The sequence below is a fragment of the Callorhinus ursinus genome, unplaced genomic scaffold (assembly GCF_003265705.2).
Source record: "Callorhinus ursinus isolate GAN/ISIS: 27379988/994484 unplaced genomic scaffold, GSC_fseal_2.0 scaffold8, whole genome shotgun sequence".
Lineage (NCBI taxonomy): Eukaryota > Metazoa > Chordata > Mammalia > Carnivora > Otariidae > Callorhinus > Callorhinus ursinus.
In genome coordinates this window covers 68,107,707-68,130,577 of record NW_027397070.1, presented here as the reverse complement: position 1 = coordinate 68,130,577, position 22,871 = coordinate 68,107,707, and the positions used below count along the sequence as shown (strand labels likewise).

Genomic DNA, 22,871 nt, shown 5'->3' with positions numbered 1-22,871 from the left:
CCCCCCCCCCGCGTTCTGTTAGGCTTTCTTTGCGTGTACAGGGGTGTCTCCTCGGGGCTCTGACTTCCCTTCCCTGGTGACTGGTGGGGTCGAGCGTTTGCTTATTAGCTACCTGGATATCTTCCTTTAGGAGTGCCCAACCAAATCTCTTACTCATTTAAAACACAGTTATTATCATGTATTTTACCTAACTCAGTATACACGAAAGAGTATTCTTTAAATATATTAATAATATAAAATACTTAATAATACATTTTATATTTCTTTATACGAAATCTTGACAATGCAGTGCATTTTTTTTTTTCTGCAGGGAGTATATTACATTAAGGTTTTTAATTGTGGTAAAATATATGTATCATAAAATCTGCCATTTTGACTCTAAGAGTACAAGTCAGTGGCATTGGTTATATTCATAATGCTATGTATCTGTCACCACTGTCTGTTCCCCAGAATTTTTCATCACCCCAAACAGAACGTCTGTAAACATTTGACAAGACCTCCCCATCTCCCTGCCCCCTTCCGAGTCACCCATTTGTAATTTGTTTTTTTCTCCTGGATCTGTGTCCTTGATGAGGAGTGATTTATGCCTGTGTCCTCCCAGTGGCTCACCTAGTCCCTTCCTTAATGATGAAAGCCCTTGATGATCAGAGTTCTTTATTTTAACTAAGTCTAGTGTATTAGTTTTATTTTTCAAATACGGTATTTTTTGTGCCTCTCTAAAGAACTCTTTGCCTAGCCCTGGGGTTCCCAACTGAGAGTGGTTTGCCCCTCAGGGGACAGAGACAGTTTGGCTGTCACAGCTGGGCTAGGGATGTTGCTGTACCTACAACGCACAGGACAGCCCACAACAGAGAATGATGTGGCCTGAGAGGTCAGTGTGCTGCAGTTGGGAAACCTTGTCTGGCACAGGACCATGCATGTGTGCTTCTGGAAGCTTTGTGGCTTAGCCTTTCACATGTAGTCCAGGACTCACCTCTCCTTAGCCCCTGTGTATGTGAGGAGAAGAATTTGAGAGAAATCTGGATTCTTCCACATCTGTGTCCCTAGTCTTTTATTTAACCCAAAATTCAGTACATGATCAGGAGCTTTATATGGAACATAGTAACGTACAGAACGAAAGTTTTGGTAGTTGGTGACCTAAGAGCAGTATTTGGAGCATGAATGTAAATGGCTTGGCATTTGCAGAAAATGGAAAATGTTTCCCCTTCCAATCCGATTAGTAAAGACTTGATTTAGAGCTTTGTTGTTGTTACTTTGTGACTGTCAGGTTGCCACCATAATGAAAACTCCACACAAAAGGGACAATTCATAAAATAAATTGACCTGAAAGTGTGCTGTTTTTATCAGACTCTTACTTGGTTCTTTGCACATAGGTATAATGATTAACCAGACGTTTCTCAGACTGATGGGGATTTGTTACTTTTTTCCATTGTAGTTCAGTTGTGTGTGTACTTGTCAGATCTGTACACCATGCACATAAATACGCAGATGTTTGGGGATAGTTAGGAGCGGGAGAAAGTACCTGCAGAAGCAGTGTCCTCGAACATGTGGACAGCTGGTCTTCACGAGGATGGCAAGGAGGGAAGAGTTGCCGGAGCTCTTTGCCTCCGTTTAATGGTCGTGCCGACTCCATTCCTAGCATTCTCACATTAAAATCTAATGCTGTGTAAGAACGTATGGCCATGGCGTGGTCAGATGGGAAAAATCGCCTTGTCCAGAATGTGCTGTGGGCTGTTAATGCTCTTCTGTTGAAATGGACTCTAGCAAGGGGGTGAGTTGCTCTAGGGTTAGAGCCTTAGGTCTTACTTTAAGAACACACGCTGTTTTGGGGGTACCTCTAGTTCCCTTTTACTACATTTGTGGATGGTGTGCACTAGAAAGTGCTAGGTTTGGGAGCAACCCCTGGGTCTGAGTCACAGCTACGCCTCTAAGTGACCTAAGGGTTGGCAGGTCGCTCCGCCCATTGCCTCATCTGGTACTGGTGGGGCCAGCTTCTGCCTCATTTGGTACTGGGAGGATTCAGTGAGAAGTGGAAACCTTTGCATAAATGCAAGGTACCCACCTTGTGGGACCACCCAGTTTTTAAAAGAGTTCTCACTCCAATATGTGTTAATATTTGTGGAGAGACAGCACGTGGGGTCGTTAGGGGAATGGGTTCAGAGGCTCTTCTGCTTCCTAGCCAGGTGGCCTGGCTCATCATTTATCTGTAAAGTGGGGTTGCTGGTAGTACCTATCTTAACAGGGTTACTGTGAGGTTGAAAGCTTATCTGTGTAACATGTCTAGGACATTTTCTGTGCCTGGCATACACTAGGTGCTCAGCAAGTGTTAATTTTTATTTTTATTGTTGCTGTTCGAGTTGATTTGGCAAAGAGTGGAATTCAGGTCCTGCCTCAGTCAGCACTTTTCTTCATAGACTCGCCAGTCCACTGAAAACAGGTGTGGTTAGCTCTCGAAATACAAAGTTTTGGTCGTCAGCATTGTGAAGTTGATTAGGGGTCGTGGGGCATCTGCTGTGGGAGAGAAAGAGATGTGAGCCAGATGCACAACTTGGCCTGCCTCCTCACTGGGGAGCCGGTTCAGAAGTTTGATGGTTCATTGACGTTCACCTGCTCAGTCTCACCAGTGTACAGGGCTGTTCCGAGCCCCAAGAGGGTTGAGAACAACTTGCTTCCATTCTGTTCCCACAGCTCCTAGCCTGATGTTTGGCACATAGTAAATGTCTGTTGAATAAATTTTCCTTATTTGCAGGTTAAGTCCAAAACCGTATTCGCGATCCTGAGGAAAAAGTAATGTGAGAATTTTTGGCCGTATGGTGTCAGAGACCTTTTTGACTCTTTTTTTAAGTGTGAAATTATTTTTAAAATTCTAAATCATACATATGTATAACAGAAAATGTTAGAAAATATTAGCATAATCGCTTGAGGAAAATATAAGTCTTATTCTAGTTGGCAGGGTTTCAGTGACCCCGAACCTCAGGTGGGCAGATCTGGATGAGGAAGGGGCCAGAAACCCTCGTGGGAAATGCAGCTTCTCCCAGACTGCATTTTGCCGTCCTTCATATGTATGTGCATACGTACACGTGAAGAGCAGGGAGAGGTTTCATCAGATAGCAAAGATCTTTTCTGTTCTCTTCCTCGGTGGCAGCTAGCAATGAACCCAGGTCCTGGCTTCAGCTCAAGCGAGCGTGCATCACTGGGGACACTTGTCACAAACAGTGCTTCCAGGACCCCACTCTTGGGGTCCGTAGGTCTAGACTGCAGGCCCAGCTGCAGCACACCCAGAGAATAGTGTCCTGGGCTGTCAGACTTCGGGGTAGCAGAGCACTTGCTGTTGCAGCCTGTCTGGAGTAGCTTACAACTTCCTTTATGCTTCACTATTTTCATCTATTTCAAAGGAAAAAACAGGTGTATGGAACTAAAGAGACCGAAATAAATTTGTAGGTGTAGAAGGCAGGCCTTATGGAGGCCTTCAGATTGGCTGGTTTTCATGAGAACTTTGGAAATTGAAGAGACCCGGAGGGCCTCTCTGTGGATTTGAGGCTGCTGAAGCAACAGTCTCTCACTAGGTCCTCCGTGTCTTTATCCGGAGCTGTCGGCATAGGAGTCCAAGACCGCGAGTGTCTCCGAGGGCTGTGCCTTTGGGATTGAAGCAGTCTTAGTTTTCCGGTAACTGAGTGCTGAGTGTAGGTGGGTGCCAGAGGGACAAGAAACTGTATCAGCACGTTAATGGTGATCATGGAACAGACCAGATGTCCTTCATTTGAAGCAAAGTCTCCTGCCTCTGATTTGAAGAGAATTGAGGTGTCTTGTTCCTTAGATTCCTTGGCTCCTGTCCGCCCCTCTCAGCCTCCCCGTACCTGCGCTCACCCGCTTTGTGCTCCCTCTGCTGTCCTTGTGCAGCCTGCCTCTGCCCCCGGGCCCGCGGTGCTTTATTCCGCCCCCGTGTCTTTGTTCTCTTGCTTCCTCCCCGCCCTGCATCGCCTTCTGGCTTTCCTGCAGAATATGTTCATTTCCTTCTTCCCAAGAGGCAGAGGGTCACTAGCATGTGCTGAGTGCCTGGGTCCCAGAGTGAAGACGCCACGGAGAGGAGGCACAGCCGAACCATGGTGGGCCTGCAGCGAGTGAGAAATAAAACTTGGTTGTTTCAAGCCACTGGGATTTGAAAGACATTTGTTACGACAGCAAATCCCAGCCTGTCCTGACTGATACCCTATGTATATGCTTCTGTGAACTGTGTTGCAGAAGTTAGGCCTGGCCCACGTGTGTTTGTCTTTTGGTTTGTTTGAGGCTTACAACAACCCATATTTATTAGCTCAGCTTCTGAGCGGGAATCCAGTCATGGCCTGGCTGGGCCCGCTGTTTCAGGGTCTCTCACAGGCCATGGTCCTGTCTGAAGGCTCAGCTTCGAAAGATCTGCTTCCAAACCCACTCATAGGACTCGTGGCAAGTTTCCATCCCCAGGGCCTCAGTTCCTTGCTGGCAGTTGGCTGGAGGCTGCCTCGAGTTCCTTGCCTTATCAGACACACAGTCTTGATCAGATTTTCGAACTTCCACCCCCCCCCCCCATTCTCTGCTTCCTGCTTGTTCAGAGACCCAATGCACATGCCTCTCCTCCACAAGTCATGGCCAGATCTCTCTCTTTCCAACAATGTCTGCAGCCTCTTCTCTGTAATTCCAACACATGTCGTTTATTCTGGTGTGACACGTTATATTTTACCCATCTGGATTGTCTGCGACGACACTCTCAACTTCTTGTGAAGCCCATCTTACTCATTGTTCCCCCCCACAGTGCCTTACATTTAGCAGACAGTGGTGTTTGATGAATCGATGGACGAAGCTTTGCTAGAATGCATGGAAGATGCAGAAAAGATGCTTTAGCAGGTCGGGGGTGAAAATGTACCACTTTTATTAATTTACTCCTTTATTATTATTTTGTATGAAATAATAGCTATTTAACTTTGACAGCTTCCCTGAGAGTGATCAAACCCCCCCTTTTTTTCAAAGTTTCTTAACACTTGCTCCTCTTCCTACTTTTTGCAGATATATTTTATCCTGTAGGACACAGAGCATCACGGTCAATACTACATTTATTACATTATGTCCTTTTTTTTTGTGGACATAAATTTTAAGCACAGTGAGGAAGCTAAAAGATGTGATTAATATGGCTATTCTTATAATCGGTGTCTTATTTCCTCTAAAAGTCAGTGAGCATTTTCAAATCAAATGGGGAAGTTGTTGTCTGTCTCTCCAGAGGACGTTTTCCTTGTCAGCATCATGTGCCCATTGGGTTACTGGGGCGTAAGTTGAAGTACTTAGCTTTCTTTTTCAAAAGTAGAAGGTTAATTTGCAAAATGACCACACTTGGAGTAGTTAGCCTCGTAGTAGCAGTAGTAGTAGTGATTATAATAACAACAGGAGGGAGATAGGTGAGTGCCCAGGACACTGCTGTCTGTCCACCAAGCTCCTGGGATCGACCACACTTCAGAAGCAGCCACTCAGAACCAGTCAGTGTATCACCGCCTCCTGCTGACGACACCCCACCTGCTGCATGGGGAGACACGGGTGCCGCACGCTGGAGCATGTCAGGCCATATTTATCAGCTCCCTGTGTTTGACAAGTTCAGTGGGAGAGCCCAGATCTCCCCCTGCCGCCCCCCTCTGGCCTCCTAACCCCTGCCGATTAGACCACCTCTACCTGCCTGTCTGGTACCCCCTGTCCACCGGGCAAGAAGCCACGTGGGGGCAGAAACCAGAGCTGTCTTGCTCACTGTGTCCCATTCCTGGCACAGCATCTCACCCACGAGTTGGCACTCCATAAATATTTGTTGAGTGAGTGCCACAAAGCAATGCACGGAGCAACACAAGAGCAGTTTAATAAGGTGCGGAATCAGGTGCTAGGTGGTGTTTTGCAGAGTGTGTGGGTTAGAATTTCGGAGGTCAGGAGGTCATATGAAGGTTTGAAAGAGGAAGGACCTGAAGCTGGCCTAGGGTTGGTGAATCAGTGGAAGGGGTAAATTATCCTAACTGGGAAAGTAATATCAAATATTAGTTGTGAAAATACAGTTGACCCTTGAACAACATGTTTGAACTGCGGGGGTCCACTTGTATCTGGATTTTTTTCAGTAAATACAGCCCAGTATTGCAAATGTATATTCTCTCTCTTAGGATTTTCTTAATAACCTGTTCTTTTCCCTAGCTTCCCCTATTGTGAGAATAGAGCGTATAATACATACAGCATACGAAATGCGTGCTCATTGACTATGTCGGTAAGGCTCCTGGTCCGCAGTGGGCTATGAGTAGTGAAGTTTGGGGGAGTCAAAAGTTATATGCGAATTTTTGACAGTGTGGGAGGGTTGGTGCCCTAATCCTGTGTTGTTCAAGGGGCAACTGTGGTTATTTTCCACATCAGGTTTTATCAAGGATAAATAAGGTTATTACTTCCAGATTTTGCAACTTTTTTTTAGAAATTAGAGGATGAATCGAAAAAAACAGTGGTCATTTTGCCAAGCGCAGAGTCTTAACTGACAAAGCTAATGATCTAGAAAAACCTATGTTGGAAAATGTCACTTTATTATATGTGTCTGGAAGTGCAGATGGGAAAACAGATTTTTTTCTTTTTTCAGTAGATTCATTAAGTGTTTGGGAAGAGGCTCTCTTCCACACCGTCCCCAGCCTGCGTTGTTTGAGACTAAAGCTGAGCCCCACTTGCCTCCTGTCTCTCAGGGCAGAGGCAGCTGCTGATTTTTGCTTATGGACCCGGGCCGGCGGCAGGCCTGTGGCAGGGAGTCTGCCACCGCCGCGTGGGGGTCCGAGGGCTCCGCATGGATGAAGCCAGCATGGCGGGAATGAAGAACGAAGAACCACTGACACTTACTGCTTACACAGAAGCCTTGGCGCTTGCCCCTGGTCATCCCCTGGCCCTGGCTTCGAGCGGAGGCCTAGGGACCCTGGGCTGGGGCTGTGCACGCGGCGCTGTGAGCCAGGCCACATGTCTCCCGGGGCCGTGCGTGCCCCTGGCACGGGCCCTGCCGGCCACCGTGCACCTCGGAGTGGCCGTCTGCTTGCCACCTGTCAGGCCGACCCAGCGGGTAGAGCATTACTCCGTGTGGTGACGCAGCAGTTCACCGTCCACACGGAAGTCACGTCCGGCCTGGTTGCTTTTGGTCTGCTGCGGTTTGATTTCAAAGACGTGGAGCGTACTTGGAGGAAACCTGGCCTTGCCGTGGACGTAGCCTGTCACACCTCCTGGTGGGTGACTTACCTCCGGCCTCCACGGTGGGCACCCTGCAGCACTCCCCAGTTTCTCCCATCCTGACTTCCATGAATAATGAGCTCGTCCTCACCGCCCACCTTCTCAGCTCCCCGCTCCAAGGGTTAGGGCCGAGGGTCGTGAGCTGAGTCAGACCTTCTCAGCCCAGCAGAGAGATGCGGTGTCACGGCCCGACGACCTGGGTCTCATTCCCCTGGGGATTGTTTCAGACTCCCTGCAGCTCCTTCCGTCCTGCTTCTCAGAGAAAACTGAGACCTCTCCTGCTAACTCTTGTCTCCATGTTGGAGCTGTGTCTTCACCTCCCTTCATCCTCTGAGAAAGAACACCCCCCAGTTGCCAAGGCGAGCCCGGGGCCTGTCCCAGGAGCTCTTTAATACTGCTGTCCTAGCTTTGTCCACTTGGTTTCCAGAATTTCCCTGTCCTTTGACATAATATCCTGTTCACCTTCTGCCTTTAACCCCATTTATCACGAATATTCCACACTCGAGGCTTCTTCAGGCCCCTGCAGCCCAGGTCCTCCCCACTGCCTTGCTGTGCCCTCTGGTGGATCTTGGGACTGCCAATCACCCATTCCCGTGTCTGTTCTTGCTGCCCAGTCGCCTTGCATCCTCCCAAGTTGCAGGACTCTGGGTCAGGAGTCAGATCCACTTTTCAAAACCCAGTTCTAAAATCTCTTCTCACTTGTGACTATAATCAAAAATCATCTTGGATCAAAAGATGACTTAAGTCAGTATATTGGATTTCTCGCTCTCTGTTCCAAGTGAACAATTTCCTATCTGTTTAATAGGTAGTGCTTAGAAGAGAGGCACTGATTAAACTGTTCCATTGGAAATTTGTGTCTAGAAGCTGCTCCAACAAAATAGCATTCTTCTTAAAATGTGAGATTGTGTTTCCTCTGAAAAAAACATGAGTGAAATCCATTACATAACTGTTGATCAGTAGAGCATTTAATTAAGAAAATATAAGGCAAATCGTAATTTTTTGGAGAAGGAAGCAGTCATATGGACCTTTTCTACCTGGTACTGCTTGGCTCTGCTTGGCCCTCACTAGGCTTGTCATCCCGAGATGGGAGCCGGTGAAGCTTGGGGTGGTCCCTGTACTGCCTGGCCTGGCCCTTCGTCAGTTCATGCCCTGCACAGTTTCAGGGTAAATCTAACTCTATATTACTTCACAGAAGAATTTTTCTTTAGGACATCTCTTTTCTTCCCCCTGGGAAGTGTTAATACTGATGGGGAAATAGCCGGTAACTGCTGACGACGTCTTGGTGCCTGCTTTTTTTTTTTTTTTTTTTTTGGTACAACTGTTTTTAAAGAGTTTTGATACCTATTCTGGACTCTTCATGAAATGAGAGAGGAAATTTTATCAACTAAAGAATATAAGACCTTTTTGCTTCTCCACTACTCTATCCAAAGTCACGGACATTTGAAATTACGTTTGGTTAGTCAAGTCAGTGTCTTGACGGAGTGTGAGAATGTTTTGTTTTGACTCTAATAAATATAACCTTATAATTCAGTTCATTGCAGTTTTAATGGGGATATTTTTACCAGTAAGGTTAAAATATTTATCATATCTCAGGGTAATACTTTTGAAAGCCCTCTTTTCAGGAGATACAGAAGTTATTAAGACTTTTCTGAGCTAGACTTTTCATCAGCAGCTTTCTTTGACAACGGGGGTACAGTGGCCTCTTCACCTCTCTTCCCTTGGTTGGAACTTTTGTAACCTGCTGTCCCACCAGTGACCCAGGGAAATAGTATTGGGATAGTGCATTCACCATTGACATGTCCACAGATTGTGGATAGAAGTGGCTGCTGGCTGCAGGGGCCATGGGGACGCACACTTCACCCTGGAGCTGGGTTCTCGGACATGCACCCCCACCCACCTCCTGTGACCAGCAGGTACCCTTGCCCTAGATTTTGTTGTGTTGGGATTGACCAAAGTAAACTTGTGGCCGCTGGTGACAGATGTGTGATGTGTGGACTCCGATGGTATGCCTGGGAATGTGGATGTTTCACAGGCTCTCCGAATTGTGGGGATCCTCTTATGTCATTAGGATCGATTGATTCCATCAGAATTTGGCCCATCTTTATCAGAACCCCAAGTCTGATACCTACAGGTTCTCAGCTTCCATGCTGCACTCTACTAGCTACTTACAGACTCCTTCAATTTCCTTTAGGCTTAAAGGCAGAACATTTAAGGGGCCAAGGTTCATTTCCCTAACAACATGATAACTAGGAGAGGTGAAAGTAGCCAAAAAGTTCATTTCGATTAAGAACTTGGAGATAGGGGGCGCCTGGGTGGCTCAGACGGTTAAGCATCTGCCTTTGGCTCAGGTCATGATCCCAGGGTCCTGGGATCAAGCCCCACATCGGACTCCCTGCTAAGCAGGCCCTCTCCCTCTGCCTGCCACTCCCCCTGCTTTTACTCTCTCCCTCTGTCAATTAAAAAAAAAAAAAAAAAAAGGAACTTGGAGATAGTACAGTTTTAATGATTGATAAACCTGTGGGGTGTTTTAGAGGCTGTTCAGAGTTATCACAGAAATGGTAGGAATTCCAGATAATGGAATATTGGAAGTTGTTGGAACACTAATGTGGCATAATTCTAGTGAAGAAAATACTGGAAAGAAATTCCAAATAATACCCTAATGTTTTGAAATATAATGAAGGGAAGGGGAGCATATATATCTAAATGTATTTGATACACGTGTGGTTTCTGGGGCCAGCATTCTTCATGACCAACATGAAGGGAATTGGGCCAGATGATCTCTGAGTTACCGTCTAGGTCTGAGATTTTATGACAGTGGAGGTTACTTTTCAGTAAACACAGTATCCTTTCTGGTGGTTGGGAAATAATAGATTCACAGTCTCAGTCTCGCTGATATCGCTTGCCTCTAAGCTTTATAATGTTCTTCAAAATATCTCTGTGCTGCATTTTATTTTATTGACGTGTAGCTGACATACAATATTACATTAGTTTCAGGTGTACAACATAGTGATTCAGCATTTATATTCATTACAAAATGGTCGCCATGATAAATCTAGCTTCCATCCATTACCATACAAAGTTATTACAGTATTATTACCTGTATTCCCTAAGCTGTATATTGCATCCCCAGGTCTTATTTATTTTATAACTGGAAGTTTATACCTTTTAATTCCCTTCCCTTATTTCACCCATCCCCACCCCTCTCCCCTCTGGCAATCACCACATTGTTTTCTGTGTATATGAGTCTGTTTCTGTTTTGTTCTGTTTTTGGATTCCACGTATCTAGAGACCACATGTGTCTTTCTCTGACTCGTTTCACTTAACATAGTATTGCCTAGGTCCATCCATGCTGTTGCAGATGGCAAGATTTCATTCTTTTTTATGGCTGCATAATATTCCATTCTATAGATCTATAATAATTAAAATATTATGTTATTATATATTATGCTGAAGGGTATAATATATAACATGTAATCGTATCATGTTATAATTAATATGTTATAATGTATATTGTACACACACATACACACCACATCTTCCTTATCCTCTCATCTATCGATGGACACTTAAGTTGCTTCTGTATCTTGGCTATTTATTGTAAATAGTGCTGCAGTGAACATAGGGTTACATATATCTTTCTGAATTAGTGTTTTCATTTTTTCAGGTAAATACTAAGAAGTGGAATTATTAGATCATATGATAGTTTTATTTTTAATTTTTTGAGGCAGCTCCGTACTGTTTTCCAGAGTAGCTGCACCAGTTTGCATTCCCATCAACAGTGCATGAGAGTTTCCCTTTCTCCACATCTCTGCCAACACCTGTTGTTTCCTGTGTTGTTGGTTTTGGCCATTCTGACAGGTGTGAGGTATATCTTTGTGGTTTTGATTTGTATTTTTCTGGTGATGAGTGACGTTGAGCATCTTTTCATGTGTCTGTTGGCTATCTGTATGATTTCAAAAAATGTGTATTCAGGTTCTCTGCCCATTTTTTAATTGGATTGTTTAGCTTTTTTTTGATACTGAGTTGTGTGAGTTCTTTATATATTTTAGATATTAACTCCTTATTGATTATGTGATTTGCAAGTATCTTCTCCCATTCAGAAAGTTGCCTTTTTATTTTGTTGATGGTTTCCTTCACTGTACAAAAACTTTTTAGTTTGATAGAGTCCCATTTTGTTTATTTTTGCTTTTGTTGCCCTTGCTTGAGAAGACATATCCAAAAAATATTGCTCAGACCACTTGTCCAAGAGCTTACTGCCTTTGTTTTTTTTTTCTAGCAGTTTTATGGTTTCTGCTCTTATATTTACGTCTTTAATCCATTTGAGTTTATTTTTGTATGTGGTGTAGGAAAGTGGTCCAGTTTCATTCTTTTGCATGTAGTCGTCCAGTTTTCCCAACACCATTTATTGAAGAGACTGTCTGTCTCCCTCTTGTGTATTCCTGTCTCTCTTAAAGATTGACCGTAGAGTTGTGGGTTTATTTCTGGACTCTATATTCTGTTCTGTTGGTCTGTGTATCTGTTTTTGTGCCAGTACCATATGGTTTCGATTACTATAGCTTTGTAGTATAGTTCAAAACCTGGGATGGTGATGCCTCCAGCTTTGTTCTTGTTTCTTAAGATTGCTTTGGCTTTTTGGGGTCTTCTGTGGTTCCCTACAAATTTTAGAATTGTTTGTTCTAGTTCTGTGAAAAAACTGTTGGTATTTGATAGGGATTGCATCAAATTTATAGATTGCTTTGGGTAGTATGGACATTTTAACAATATTAATTGTTCCAATCCATGAGCATGGTGTATCTTTCCATTTATTTGTATCATCTTTAATTTTTTTCATCAGTGTTTATAGTTTTCAGAGTGTGGGTCTTTCACCTCCTTAGTTTAAATTTATTCCTAGGTATTTTATTCTTTCTGGTGCAGTTGTAAATGGGATCATTTCCTTAATTTCTCTTTCTGATAATCTGTTATTAGAATTTGGCACCGCAACAGATTTATGTACAATTAATTTATGTGTGTTATTTGTATCCCATAACTATACTGAGTTCATTTATTACTACTAATAGGTTTTTGGTGAAGTTTTATGTTTTGACCTCATATTGTGCACATCTTGTTATTTTGTGTATCCTTTGAGAAATTATTGTAGGTCTAGATGATTTTACTACTTTGTCTTTTAACCTTCATACCAGCTGTGGGCTCTACATTTACCTTTACCAGTGAGTTTTTTCTTTTATGATTTTTTTTTATTTCTAGTTATGGCCTTTTCTTTTCTGTTTAAAGAAATCCCTTTAACCTTTCCTACAAAGCTGGTTTGGTAATAATGAACTCCTTTAGCTTTTGCTTGTCTGGAAAACTCCTTAGAGATACCCAACCTTGCTGGGTTGAGTATTCTCGATTGTAAGTTTTGGCCCTTCAGGACCTTGAGTATATTGTGCTACTCCCTTCTGGTCTGTAAAGTTTCTGCTGAAAACTCATTTCATAGTCTTAGGTGGGGACTCCCTTGTACAAAACTAGTTGTTTATCTCCTGCTGCTTTTAAGATTCTCTCTCTAACTGTTGAAACTTTAATTATAATGTGTCTTGGTGTGGGTCTCTTTGGTTCGTCTTATTTGGCACTCTCTCTGCCTCCTGGATCTGATGTCTGTTTCCTCAGCAGGTTAGAGACGTTTTCAGCCATTATTTCTTCAAATAGGTCTTCCATCTCTTTCCCTCTTTCTTCTCCCTCAGCGAGCCCTATAGTGTGAATGTTAGTGCAACTTATGTTGTCTCAGAGGTCCCTTAAACTATCCTCATTTTTAAATTTCTTTTTCTTTTTTTTTTTTTTTTGCTGTTTCAGTTGGGTGATTCCCACTACCCTGTCTTCCAGATTGCTGCTCTGTTCTGCATCCTCTGATCTGCTGTTGATTCCCTGTAGTGTATTTTCCGTCTTAGTTACTATATTCTTCAGCTGAGTCTTTTTTCTATTTTTATCTCTTTGTTGAAGTTCTCACTGTGTTCATCCATTCTTCTCTTGAGTTCAGTGAACACCTTCATGATCATTGCTCTGAACTCTTTATCTGGTAGATTGCTTAACTCTTTCATTTATTCTTTTTCTAAGGTTTTGTCTTATTTCATTTGGAACATATTCCTCTGTCCCCTCATTTTTGCCTGACTCTGTTTATTTCTGTGTATCAGGTAGATCAGTTATGTCTCCCAGCCTTGAAGGAGTTGCTTTATGCAGAAGGTGTCCTGTGGGACCCTCTAGAACGAACCGCCTTGGTCACCCAAGCCAGGTGCCCCAGGGTGAGCGCTGTGCGGGCTGCCTGCACCCTTCTGTTGTGGCTGGATTGCAGTTGGTGCAATCCAGTGTTGGGTGTTGGGCAGGCCTCTGGCATGGCTGGCTGCAGGGTCCTGGCTGTGACTGTTGTGGGCCTTCTAGTGCATGGAGCTAGATTCTCGGAGCAGGCTTCAGGTATTGGCCTGCTGGGGATGGCAGGGGTGGGTTTATGGTGAATTTTAAGTTTATTTATTTATTTAACTAATCTCTGTACTCAGTGTGGGGCTTGAACTCACAACCTTGAGATCAAGAGTCACATGCGCTTCTGACTAAGCCAGCCAGGTGGCCCAATATGCTGAATTTTACTTTATTTTTTTTTTAATTTTGAAAAAAAATTTAAAAATTAAAAAAATTGATTTTATTTATTGAGAGAGAAAGAGGGCACACACGTGAGAGAGAGCACAAATTGGGGAAGGGGCAGAGGGAGCGGGAGAAGCAGACTCCCCACTGACAGGACCCTGGGATCACAACCTGAGCCAAAGGCAGACACTTAACTGAGCCACTCAGGCGTCCCGATATGCTGAATTTTAAATGAAAGCAATATTTGCCAAGCATTTTTGTAGGATTTCATCAAGAAAAAATGTATTTACCATATCAGAACTTATGCTATATTTATAGAAGTAGGACGACTGATTGTCCTTTGCCTTAAAGTAACATCCAGAAAACAGTGGCCTAAGTCTTTCCCCCAGCCCCACCACTTATTACTGGGCAGCTTTGGACATAGTGGTAACTTCTGTGCCCATCAGTTATGGCATCAATAGCACGGGGCTAATAACAGTGCCTATTTCATAGGCATCACAATGATTAAATTATAGTTGACCCTTGGACAATGCAGGGGTTAGGGACACTGACCCTTTCCACCCCCAGTGAAAATCCACTTACAACTTTTGACTCCCCAAAAACTTAACTACCAATAACCGGTTGACCAGAAGCCTTATGGATAATGTAAGCAGTTGATTAACACATATTTTGTATATGTATTATGTACTATATTCTTACAATAAAGTAAGCTAGAGGAAAGAGAATATTAGGGAAATCCTAAGGAAGAGAAAAATACGTTTACAGCACTGGACTGTAAAAAATCCATATATAAGCAGACCTGCACAGTTCAAACCATGTTGTTCAAGGGTCCACAGTATATATAATACATGTAAAGTTCTCAAAAGAGTTCCTTGCACAGAGTGCTTAGCAAATGGCCATCGTTGATGTCAACCTCCCTCCCTCCTCCTCTCTGTCTCTCTCTCCTGGAGATGCAGAGAGCTTTCCTATGTACCAAGCATGGTACTTCCTTTTCTAGGACAAGAGTTTATATGCATGCTCTGAATGTCGGTCACCCTATCAAGGAAATTGGTTTCACAGTGGTGGTCATAATGCTCTCATCTTACAAATGACTGGGGACTCTGATCATGCTGGATTGATGAATTTAACCGGAGTCCAAAGTCTTTATCCTGAATCACTGAAATCTGAAATAAATGAAAAGTAAGGTACTATGAAGCTCATGACAAATAATTCTAGCCTGCTTCCTTGATACAGATGTGTCCTTCTGAAACAATAACTGCTTTTTACCATTCTGTGTATTTGCACTTTCATTATTGATAAGTTTGAGGAGCTGCAAGTGTAAGTTACCTTATCAGTAATCATGGATTATGTGGTGGAATTGTCTTCTTGATTATGGTTCAGAGTCCTTAGGTTAATCAGTAGATTGAGATATTTGGGTGGGGGAGTGTCAAAAGACAAAGAAACAAAGCTAATTAGAACTTAAAAGATAGAAGTTGTTTGTCCAACCCCCTTTTCCGGCAGGGAAATAGAGGCACAGGGAGCTGGGTGATGAGCATGACCCGGGAAGGGACAGGCTAGCCTTTTCCAAGGGTGCACGCTGCTGGATGAGGTGGAGTATGGAGGAGGGAAATCTGGTGACTCTTTGGCACAAAGGACTGCCGTGCTTGGTCCCATTTGCTCCCTCTTGGATTCTTAGAGCTTTCTCAAATAAATGCATTTAAAGGTAGATTTGGGGAAAAAGAGAGAGAGAGGGAGAAAGAATATTCTCTGACCCCTAGATGGTGGGAGAATATCCTCATCTTAAGGGATGGCAGCTAGAAGAAACGGAGAAGGAAAGCTGTGTCTCTGAAGCCTGTGGGAACAGCTCTCAGACCAGGAGCGTGGGGTCCCCATTTCCCTGGTGATAACTGCACTGCAGCCAGATCGCCTGGTCCCCTGGCCCTGCCTCTCATCCCCCGTGGAGTCCTGGTGGTTTGGGAAGTTATCACCTCCTGTATCTTGCCTCTTGTTCGGGCTGCTCTGGAGCCAAAGACAGGAAATCTAATTCCACAAGGTCAGTGCTCTCCTCTGCCACCCAGCAAAGGAGGGTGTTTCCTTAGCACTTGAAGGAGGAAGAGCCCTTTGAATGAAGAGCCCATGCGAGCCATTGGAGATTCTCTGGTGATCAAAACAGGCGTGGTCCCTGCCTCACTGAGGTTCCCTGCTGTGGGAGAGAAGCAGGCGTCAAATGCTCTCACGCATGTGCATATATGTGCACACGTGTGCATACACACGCACACTCACGGAGCGGCAGACTGGGGTCGGCCGGGAGGAGGCAGAGCAGGGAACCCAGGGTGGTTGACCAGGGTGACCCCGGAGAAGGGTCTCCCGGCTTGTTGTTAAGTGACTCCTCTGACTGCCGGTAGGCAGAACCCTCTCCCCACCGCCCCCCACATGTCTTTTTGCCCACCTGTCACACGGCATCTGCCAGAGTGCCTTCCGTTTCACATGGTCAGTAAATACAACATTTGTTGAATGAATGAATTTCTGGTCCTAACCTATTTTCACCTTTTTCTTCCCTGAGTCAATAAACATTTGGTGAGTGGATAAATGGTTGGCAGTCAGAAAATGCTGATTGTTCATAACTGTATTTGGTTCATGGTTGTCTATCTTCAGAGTTTACAATTGGTGACTAGTAAAGTTTTTGAAGAGGCATATCTTTTGCAGTGTTTCAGCAGATTTCAATTTAATTTAAACTGAATACAGGTTATAGATTTCAGTGCCTTCCAATGAAAAAAACAATTCTTCCATCTTAGAGTAATTTTGTAAGTTTATTGAATGACGTTGATACTTCTCCACTGATCTTATTTTCTTAATTTAAACACTTTTATTACAAGGTAATATGCATTTTTGTAGAAAAATTAAATATATATAAGTGAAAAGCAAATAATTTAAATTTAATGTGTATTGATGTATTTATTTGATCATATTGAGTGAATTCAAAGAACTTTATGATGGAAAATTCCCTGAAGAGTTGGATGTAATCTGTGTTTAAAAATAAAAGTCTTAAAAATTGATTTTTTTCCCTCAAGAGCCAAATACCTGAACCATGCTTTGATTCTGATTTATGGTCATCAGAACTAAATTTTAGATCTGGTAGCTGTTTTGCAGCTTTTCATTCTGTTAAACTGTGTTATGTCCACTTAGAAAACGTAGGGCAGGTTGAGCATGAGGAGCATGCCGCCTGTGCAGCCTTCGCTGGGAGAGAGGCCTCCGTGTTCCGTGTAAATCTCCCTTCTGCCCCCCACCCCCGCAACCCCCACTCTTTGCGTTTTCCCCGTTCCCTCCTGCTGTCCTCTCCTGCCCTGTCCTTCCTCCTTTTTGTTTCTCTTCTGCCGTCTCCTTCATTCAACTTCCTGCAGGGGAAAGCCCTTCTTTCCTTCTGACCACCCTCGTGGAATTGCGTTGAAGAGGAGAGGTCTCCCCAGGCGTCAGGATAGGGGGTGGGTGAAGCTGTCTTTTGCCTCTCTTTTCTCCTCAGTCTGCATGGACCTAACATTTGCTGAGACCTGGATCCACACTGGGCTTAGGGAGGATGCCACGGGGCTGCTTTGTGGAGGGTTCTCTCAGGTGGCATTGAAAGCACCAAAGAGCTCTTGCTTCCCTGAGGAGTCACAGCTCCCAAACGTATAATTGCATCCACCCACATAGTTCAGATCTGAGGTTTGGTGACTGATTTTATCCTTGTAGAAATAAGAGAAACAGAACCATCACTAGAGTTAGGTATGACTACCCACAGGTAGTTAACCCTGCTGTCCCTTTTAATACACACTTAAGAAGTAAAGCCAAATATAATCTTAGTTGGAAAATTTTAATTGCATGCTCTTTTTTTATCAGCTTAAACCAGGTACAACTTCTGAATTATGTATTTTGCCCTTCCTGATACTATAGTACCATTATTAAGTCACTGAACTACCATATATATTTTTGAAATTAACAAGTACATATTATAGCAGGCTATAAATTGTTTAAAATACAGTATTTAGGAGTCATTTTTATGAACTGAGCCGCTCTCCTTTTAGTATGTTTAAATGCCTCTTTGAAGGCGATTATTAAATGTGTTCAACTTGATTTCCTCATAAAAGTCTGTGTAGGTGGAGGTGAGTGTCTTTTAGAAAAGTAAAGATCCGATTTTGAAGTGCTTGGTGTTTGTGTCTTAGAGGCCATTTGCGTGTTCTAATCCTTTTTTTTTTTTTTTTTTTTTCCCTTAGAGGGTTTTGAATCTGTCCTCAGGTTGAATACAGTTCCTTCTGAGAATTATTTTAGGAAATGCCTCTCTCTCTGTATGTGGGAGCATTTATCTTTGGTTTGGTTTATTTTAAAAATGCTTTCTGTTGGATGTTAAAAAGAAAACAAACTTTAAGTCAAATGCATTTTGTTCGTGTGCAGAGCTATTGCAAAGCTGTTTCCCATACTAGATGTTTCTGAATTAGGAATTCACATAATAACGAAGTCTGCTTATTTTGGTTCTCCACAAAGGTTTGTTGTATGAGCTTAAAAGAAGGCTGCAGCTGATCCGTGTAACACGTATTAACTGTTGGTCTAGTTTAAGCGCACGTCTGTATCTCTCATTTCTGATCAGCCCCAACAATCGGCACGCCGCACTGCAGCCATCTTCTTTTACACTTTATTAAATCTCTGTCAATTATAAATACCAAGGTTTTACATTAATGTCAAGATAGTGCATCAAAAATTCATGGAATATGTGACTTTTTCCAAGGGTATTTAATACTTAATGCATTTGTGTCATTTTTCTTTCCAGAGATATTGACAGGTTTTATTAAGTGTTTGTTAGGGAGATTTCATTTTTATCAAGGGACTATAAAGAGAAGCTGCATGCTAAATCAATTTTTTAAAGCCAGAATATTGTTCATTTTTTTCATCTTCAAACTCTTGTAATCCATAGGTTTTATTTAAATTTCCTCTCGGTTTATTTTTGTTTTATGTGAGTGATAGTTCAAGACAGAACTTTAATAAGGATCAAATATGCTGACTGTAGTGGTTTTTAATTTCCTTAAGCATAGCTACCAGACCCATGCAATATGGTAAATTCTTCAAAATGTCATACTTACATATTTAGCAATATTACTTCTTTTTATTGAAGCCAAACAAGCGATTTTAGATATTAATCTTTCCCAAACACAGTGATTATTTTGTACTGGATACAATATTACTGCGTCTCATCTGGAATACCTCCTTTTGGCAGAAAAGGGGATGGAGGAGGACTTCACTGGGTGTTGCCTGTTCACATAAGGAAACAGCCCTCTTTTAAAAGTGAGCTCTTCAGGGCTTCAAGACTGATTATGAGCTTCCCCAACTGTTTATTTCTCCAACTTCAAATATCTATAATGCTCAAGAAAGCAAAAATATCAGTCACTTAAAAATCTGCAGAAAAATCTGTGGCTAGTGTCTAACCCTGTCTTTGTGGGGGTGGGGAGGGAGTTAATGCTTTGGCAGATCCCAGACTTGCCCCTGACACTGCCCGATGGCCCTCCTCACCCATCCCAGGTATATCTACGTCTCGGAAACGAGTCACAGTGAAAGCCAATTGGCCGCAAAGAGTTAAGCTTTCTGTTTTAATTTACTTTTTATTTTTTTTAAAGATTTTATTTATTTATTTGACAGACACACACAGTGAGAGAGGGAACACAAGCAGGGGGAGTGGGAGAGGGAGAAGCAGGCTTCCCGCTGAGCAGAGGGCCTAACGTGGGGCTCGATCCCAGGACCCTGGGATCATGACCTGAGCCGAAGGCAGATGCTTAACCGACTGAGTCACCGAGGCTCCCCTACTTTTTTATTTTTAAAGTACAACTTAGGAATGTCTTCTCTTGGAGAAGATATGTCATGATAAACAAAGCCTTGATCAGATTTTGCTTTATAAGGTGAGGAATGTTTAGTTATCCTGCCTTTAATGGATGACCTTAAAGACTTCATCCAAGAACATTTTAGGAACGTTCAAATAACTTTGGGTTAATATTAAAATTTTTGCAAGTTGTGTTTTTAAACCTTAACTGGTCTTCAGCGGGAAAAAGACTTGGTGTTTAAAAAAAAAAAATCATTGGGTCCAGAGCTTCAAGAGTGTTTGAAACCGGTATGTTTCTTATTCTTGTTCATATTTTCAGGATATGTGAAAATACTTCTTTTCAAAGTTAAATGTTTTTCACACGCAAATCATTTTCAATATTTCAGTGGTTCAAGATCCTTGTAAAACTATTGTACGATACTTTTAAGAGGTAGGGTAGGTGGTTTTTTTTTTTTTTTTTTTTTTTGGAAACCAAATTTTGCTTGAGTAAAGCTGAAACAGTAGCTATTCTAGATAAACCCTAGTTTGGGTTTACGGTAAGTTGCTTTGTTAGGCCTTAACCCTGGGAACGAATTCAGGAATTCAGGAACTCTGCGGCTCTGCCTGTTCTACCCTGAGGCCAGTAGGTGGCGATAGTGCCACAGTGGTGAGAGCCCTGTTGAAATGAAGTTACTTGCCGTTCTCCATAGTGTCAAATTAAATTGTGCCTCAGCATAACTGTTAAGTACATGTGTTCTGTGGCAGAATAGCTTTTTATACCAGAATTACATACAGGAAGCACACCCTAATTTTTAAGCATATAAGAACAATTATTTCTAACGGATTCTGCAAATATTACATAACCCTACAGCCAAATAATCATCAAAATTAATCTGAAGAAAGCATTTGCTAATTTTTTCCCCCTGAGTTGTCTTTACGACTTCATCAGGACTATGAGCATGAACTTCTCTTTTCGGTAAGAAAGGTATATAAATAGGAGGAAGGGAAACATTTTGGAGAGTTAATTTTCCATCTTTTTGGCCCTTGAGGAGGTCACCTTGTTTGAGTACGGTTGCAGAGTCCACAGCTGTTTCAGGGGGCAGTGGTGGAAGATCGTTGCTCAAGTCGTTTTGACATTCAGCATTCCAGTTTTGAAAATTGTCATCCTTTCTTTTATTCAGTAAGTCAGACTTTTTGGGAGGGTGGGTCAAATTCTTAATACCTATGGGATTGAGTGTTGGAATTTACCAACTCTCAAAATACCATAGTGCATTCCACAGTTTAAATGAATTAAAGTATTTTAAAGTAGCAAAAACAACAATGCTTCCCATGTCCTAGAGTTTGAAATGCGATGGCATGTGCATCATCCTGCCCCCGTCCGCCGTGGTGCAGATGTGAAGTGTCACTGTATTGTAAGTGAAGGGGTTTCGGCAGGTGAGGTCCTTGCTGTGGTGCTTCTTACCGGCACAGTGGTTCTGGGTTTGTGGAGGGACAGTTCTTATCTGCTGAATTTGTACTTTTATAAGGAAAAACCTGAACACTGTTATGGTTAAGTTTTATAATGGTAAATGGAAAGCATCTTTAGGCTGTTAGAACATGGCCTTACATTTCATTCATTACAAAGAAGAGGGAAAGAAGCTTCAAGCTCTGGGATTCTCGCATCATCGCTGGGGTTGACCAAAGCATCGGATTTTTTTTTTTTTTTTTTTTTAACAGAAAATCCCAATCTGCCACCAGCAGCTGGAAAATTCCTCTGGGCGATATGTCATTTTATATATTGACTTGAGACATACCCTCTTTAATTTCATTTATGTTCCTGCAACATTTCAGACTTACACACATATTATATTTTGACTTTTCTTCCTAAGGGTTAACACTGGGTGAAGAATTAGAGGAGAGAGCAGGCACCTGGGAGCTAACACCCAACTGGCAGCCTTTTGTAGTATATAATTTGCCTAAAATTGCGCACTGAGCACAAGCTTTTGTTTTCTAATTGATTTACGGTTTGAGCCACTTTTACCTCATCCCCTACTGTCCTGCGCGCGGTGCCAGCAAGTACATTACAGGGAGCGATGATAAATGGTCGTGCACTTGTGATGCTAATGCGTCAGGATACAAACTGCATGCTGCACAGAGCTGCACGCATCAGCAGCGGCGCAGAGACTGGACAGCGGGGTCTCGCCGCATCTCAGGGATGGCCGTTTGCTCACTTGGTCACTTGCTGCCGTCTGTCTGTCAGACCGGAATTGAAACCGAAGATTAAAATTATGCTGTTACAGCTTTTAATTTCTTAACTGACACAAAGTTTTTGAGCGCTGGATAGGTCCAGGGTCAGGGGGTCATTGTGCTGAGAGAATAGGGAATGGATAAAATGTTCTCATAAGTGTGACGTTTGAGACATCGTTACCAAATGTTCTTTTGTCCAGAGGGGGAGAAATGTAGTCCGATTTAAATAGGCCATTCTCTGTTTTATCTTTGTCTTGTTTGTAAAATTTATGATTTCACAAAACTCTCTTGATTTTCTGTACTTGAGCCGCATTTACTACGTATATGATTCATTTGCACATAAGTTGATTTCCATCCAAATGATTTAAGTCGGAGATAAATGAAAGAACCTTCAATTTATTAGAGTGCCTTTAATTGCTCCTTTTATGGATATAAGACGAGATTGGAAATGTATTCATGAGGGATGTGCAGCTTGTGGGTAGAAGGATTTGAGGAAGGCCAGGACAGACCCCTAACTTCGGAGGCTCCCGGTTTCGGTTTGGATCAGATTCTCAGAGCGTGGGTGTGCCCACCTTTGGTAAAGTCAGTCCACCTTAAATTTTGTTTTTGCGTGGTGTCTATGGGTTCTGGTATCGAAATATGAAGAAGCAGATTTATGGCGGCTGCTGGGCACAACAAATTAAGTTGACAGTGATGTATGAGAGCATAATAGCATGATGATCCCTCAGTAGCGCGGCTGGACGCCTCCTGCTTCATTTGGCTCTTGTTAGGATCTGTTAGGCAGCTAAATAATGAAATTCTGCTGACTGATTTCTGTTTTCCCTTCTTCTCTTTTCACGTCTGCTTTCTGAAACTTCTAATTCCCAGACCCATCCTCACGCCAACAAACTGCCCTTGAAGGATGCTTTCACTTATGAGGACTACAGGTTGGTGTGGGGAGGGTGTGTGTGTGTGTGTGTGTGTGTGTGTGTGTGTGTGTGTGTGTGTG

The 22,871-nt window shown here is 42.9% G+C and overlaps 1 protein-coding gene across 2 annotated transcripts in view; it reads left to right on the top strand.

The window, feature by feature from the left end:
* The window catches only part of SETD3 (SET domain containing 3, actin N3(tau)-histidine methyltransferase), a 63,956-nt gene that overhangs the window by 23,887 nt on the left and 17,198 nt on the right, over positions 1-22,871 (top strand). Inside the window, exon 8 of one of the 2 annotated variants that reach the window (XM_025869379.2) lies at positions 22,751-22,809. The exons of the other annotated variant lie outside the window; for it this stretch is intronic. Within the exon in view, the coding sequence (XP_025725164.1) occupies positions 22,751-22,809 (59 nt within the window). The remainder of the gene's footprint in view (positions 1-22,750; positions 22,810-22,871) is intronic. 2 annotated transcript variants of the gene reach the window in all.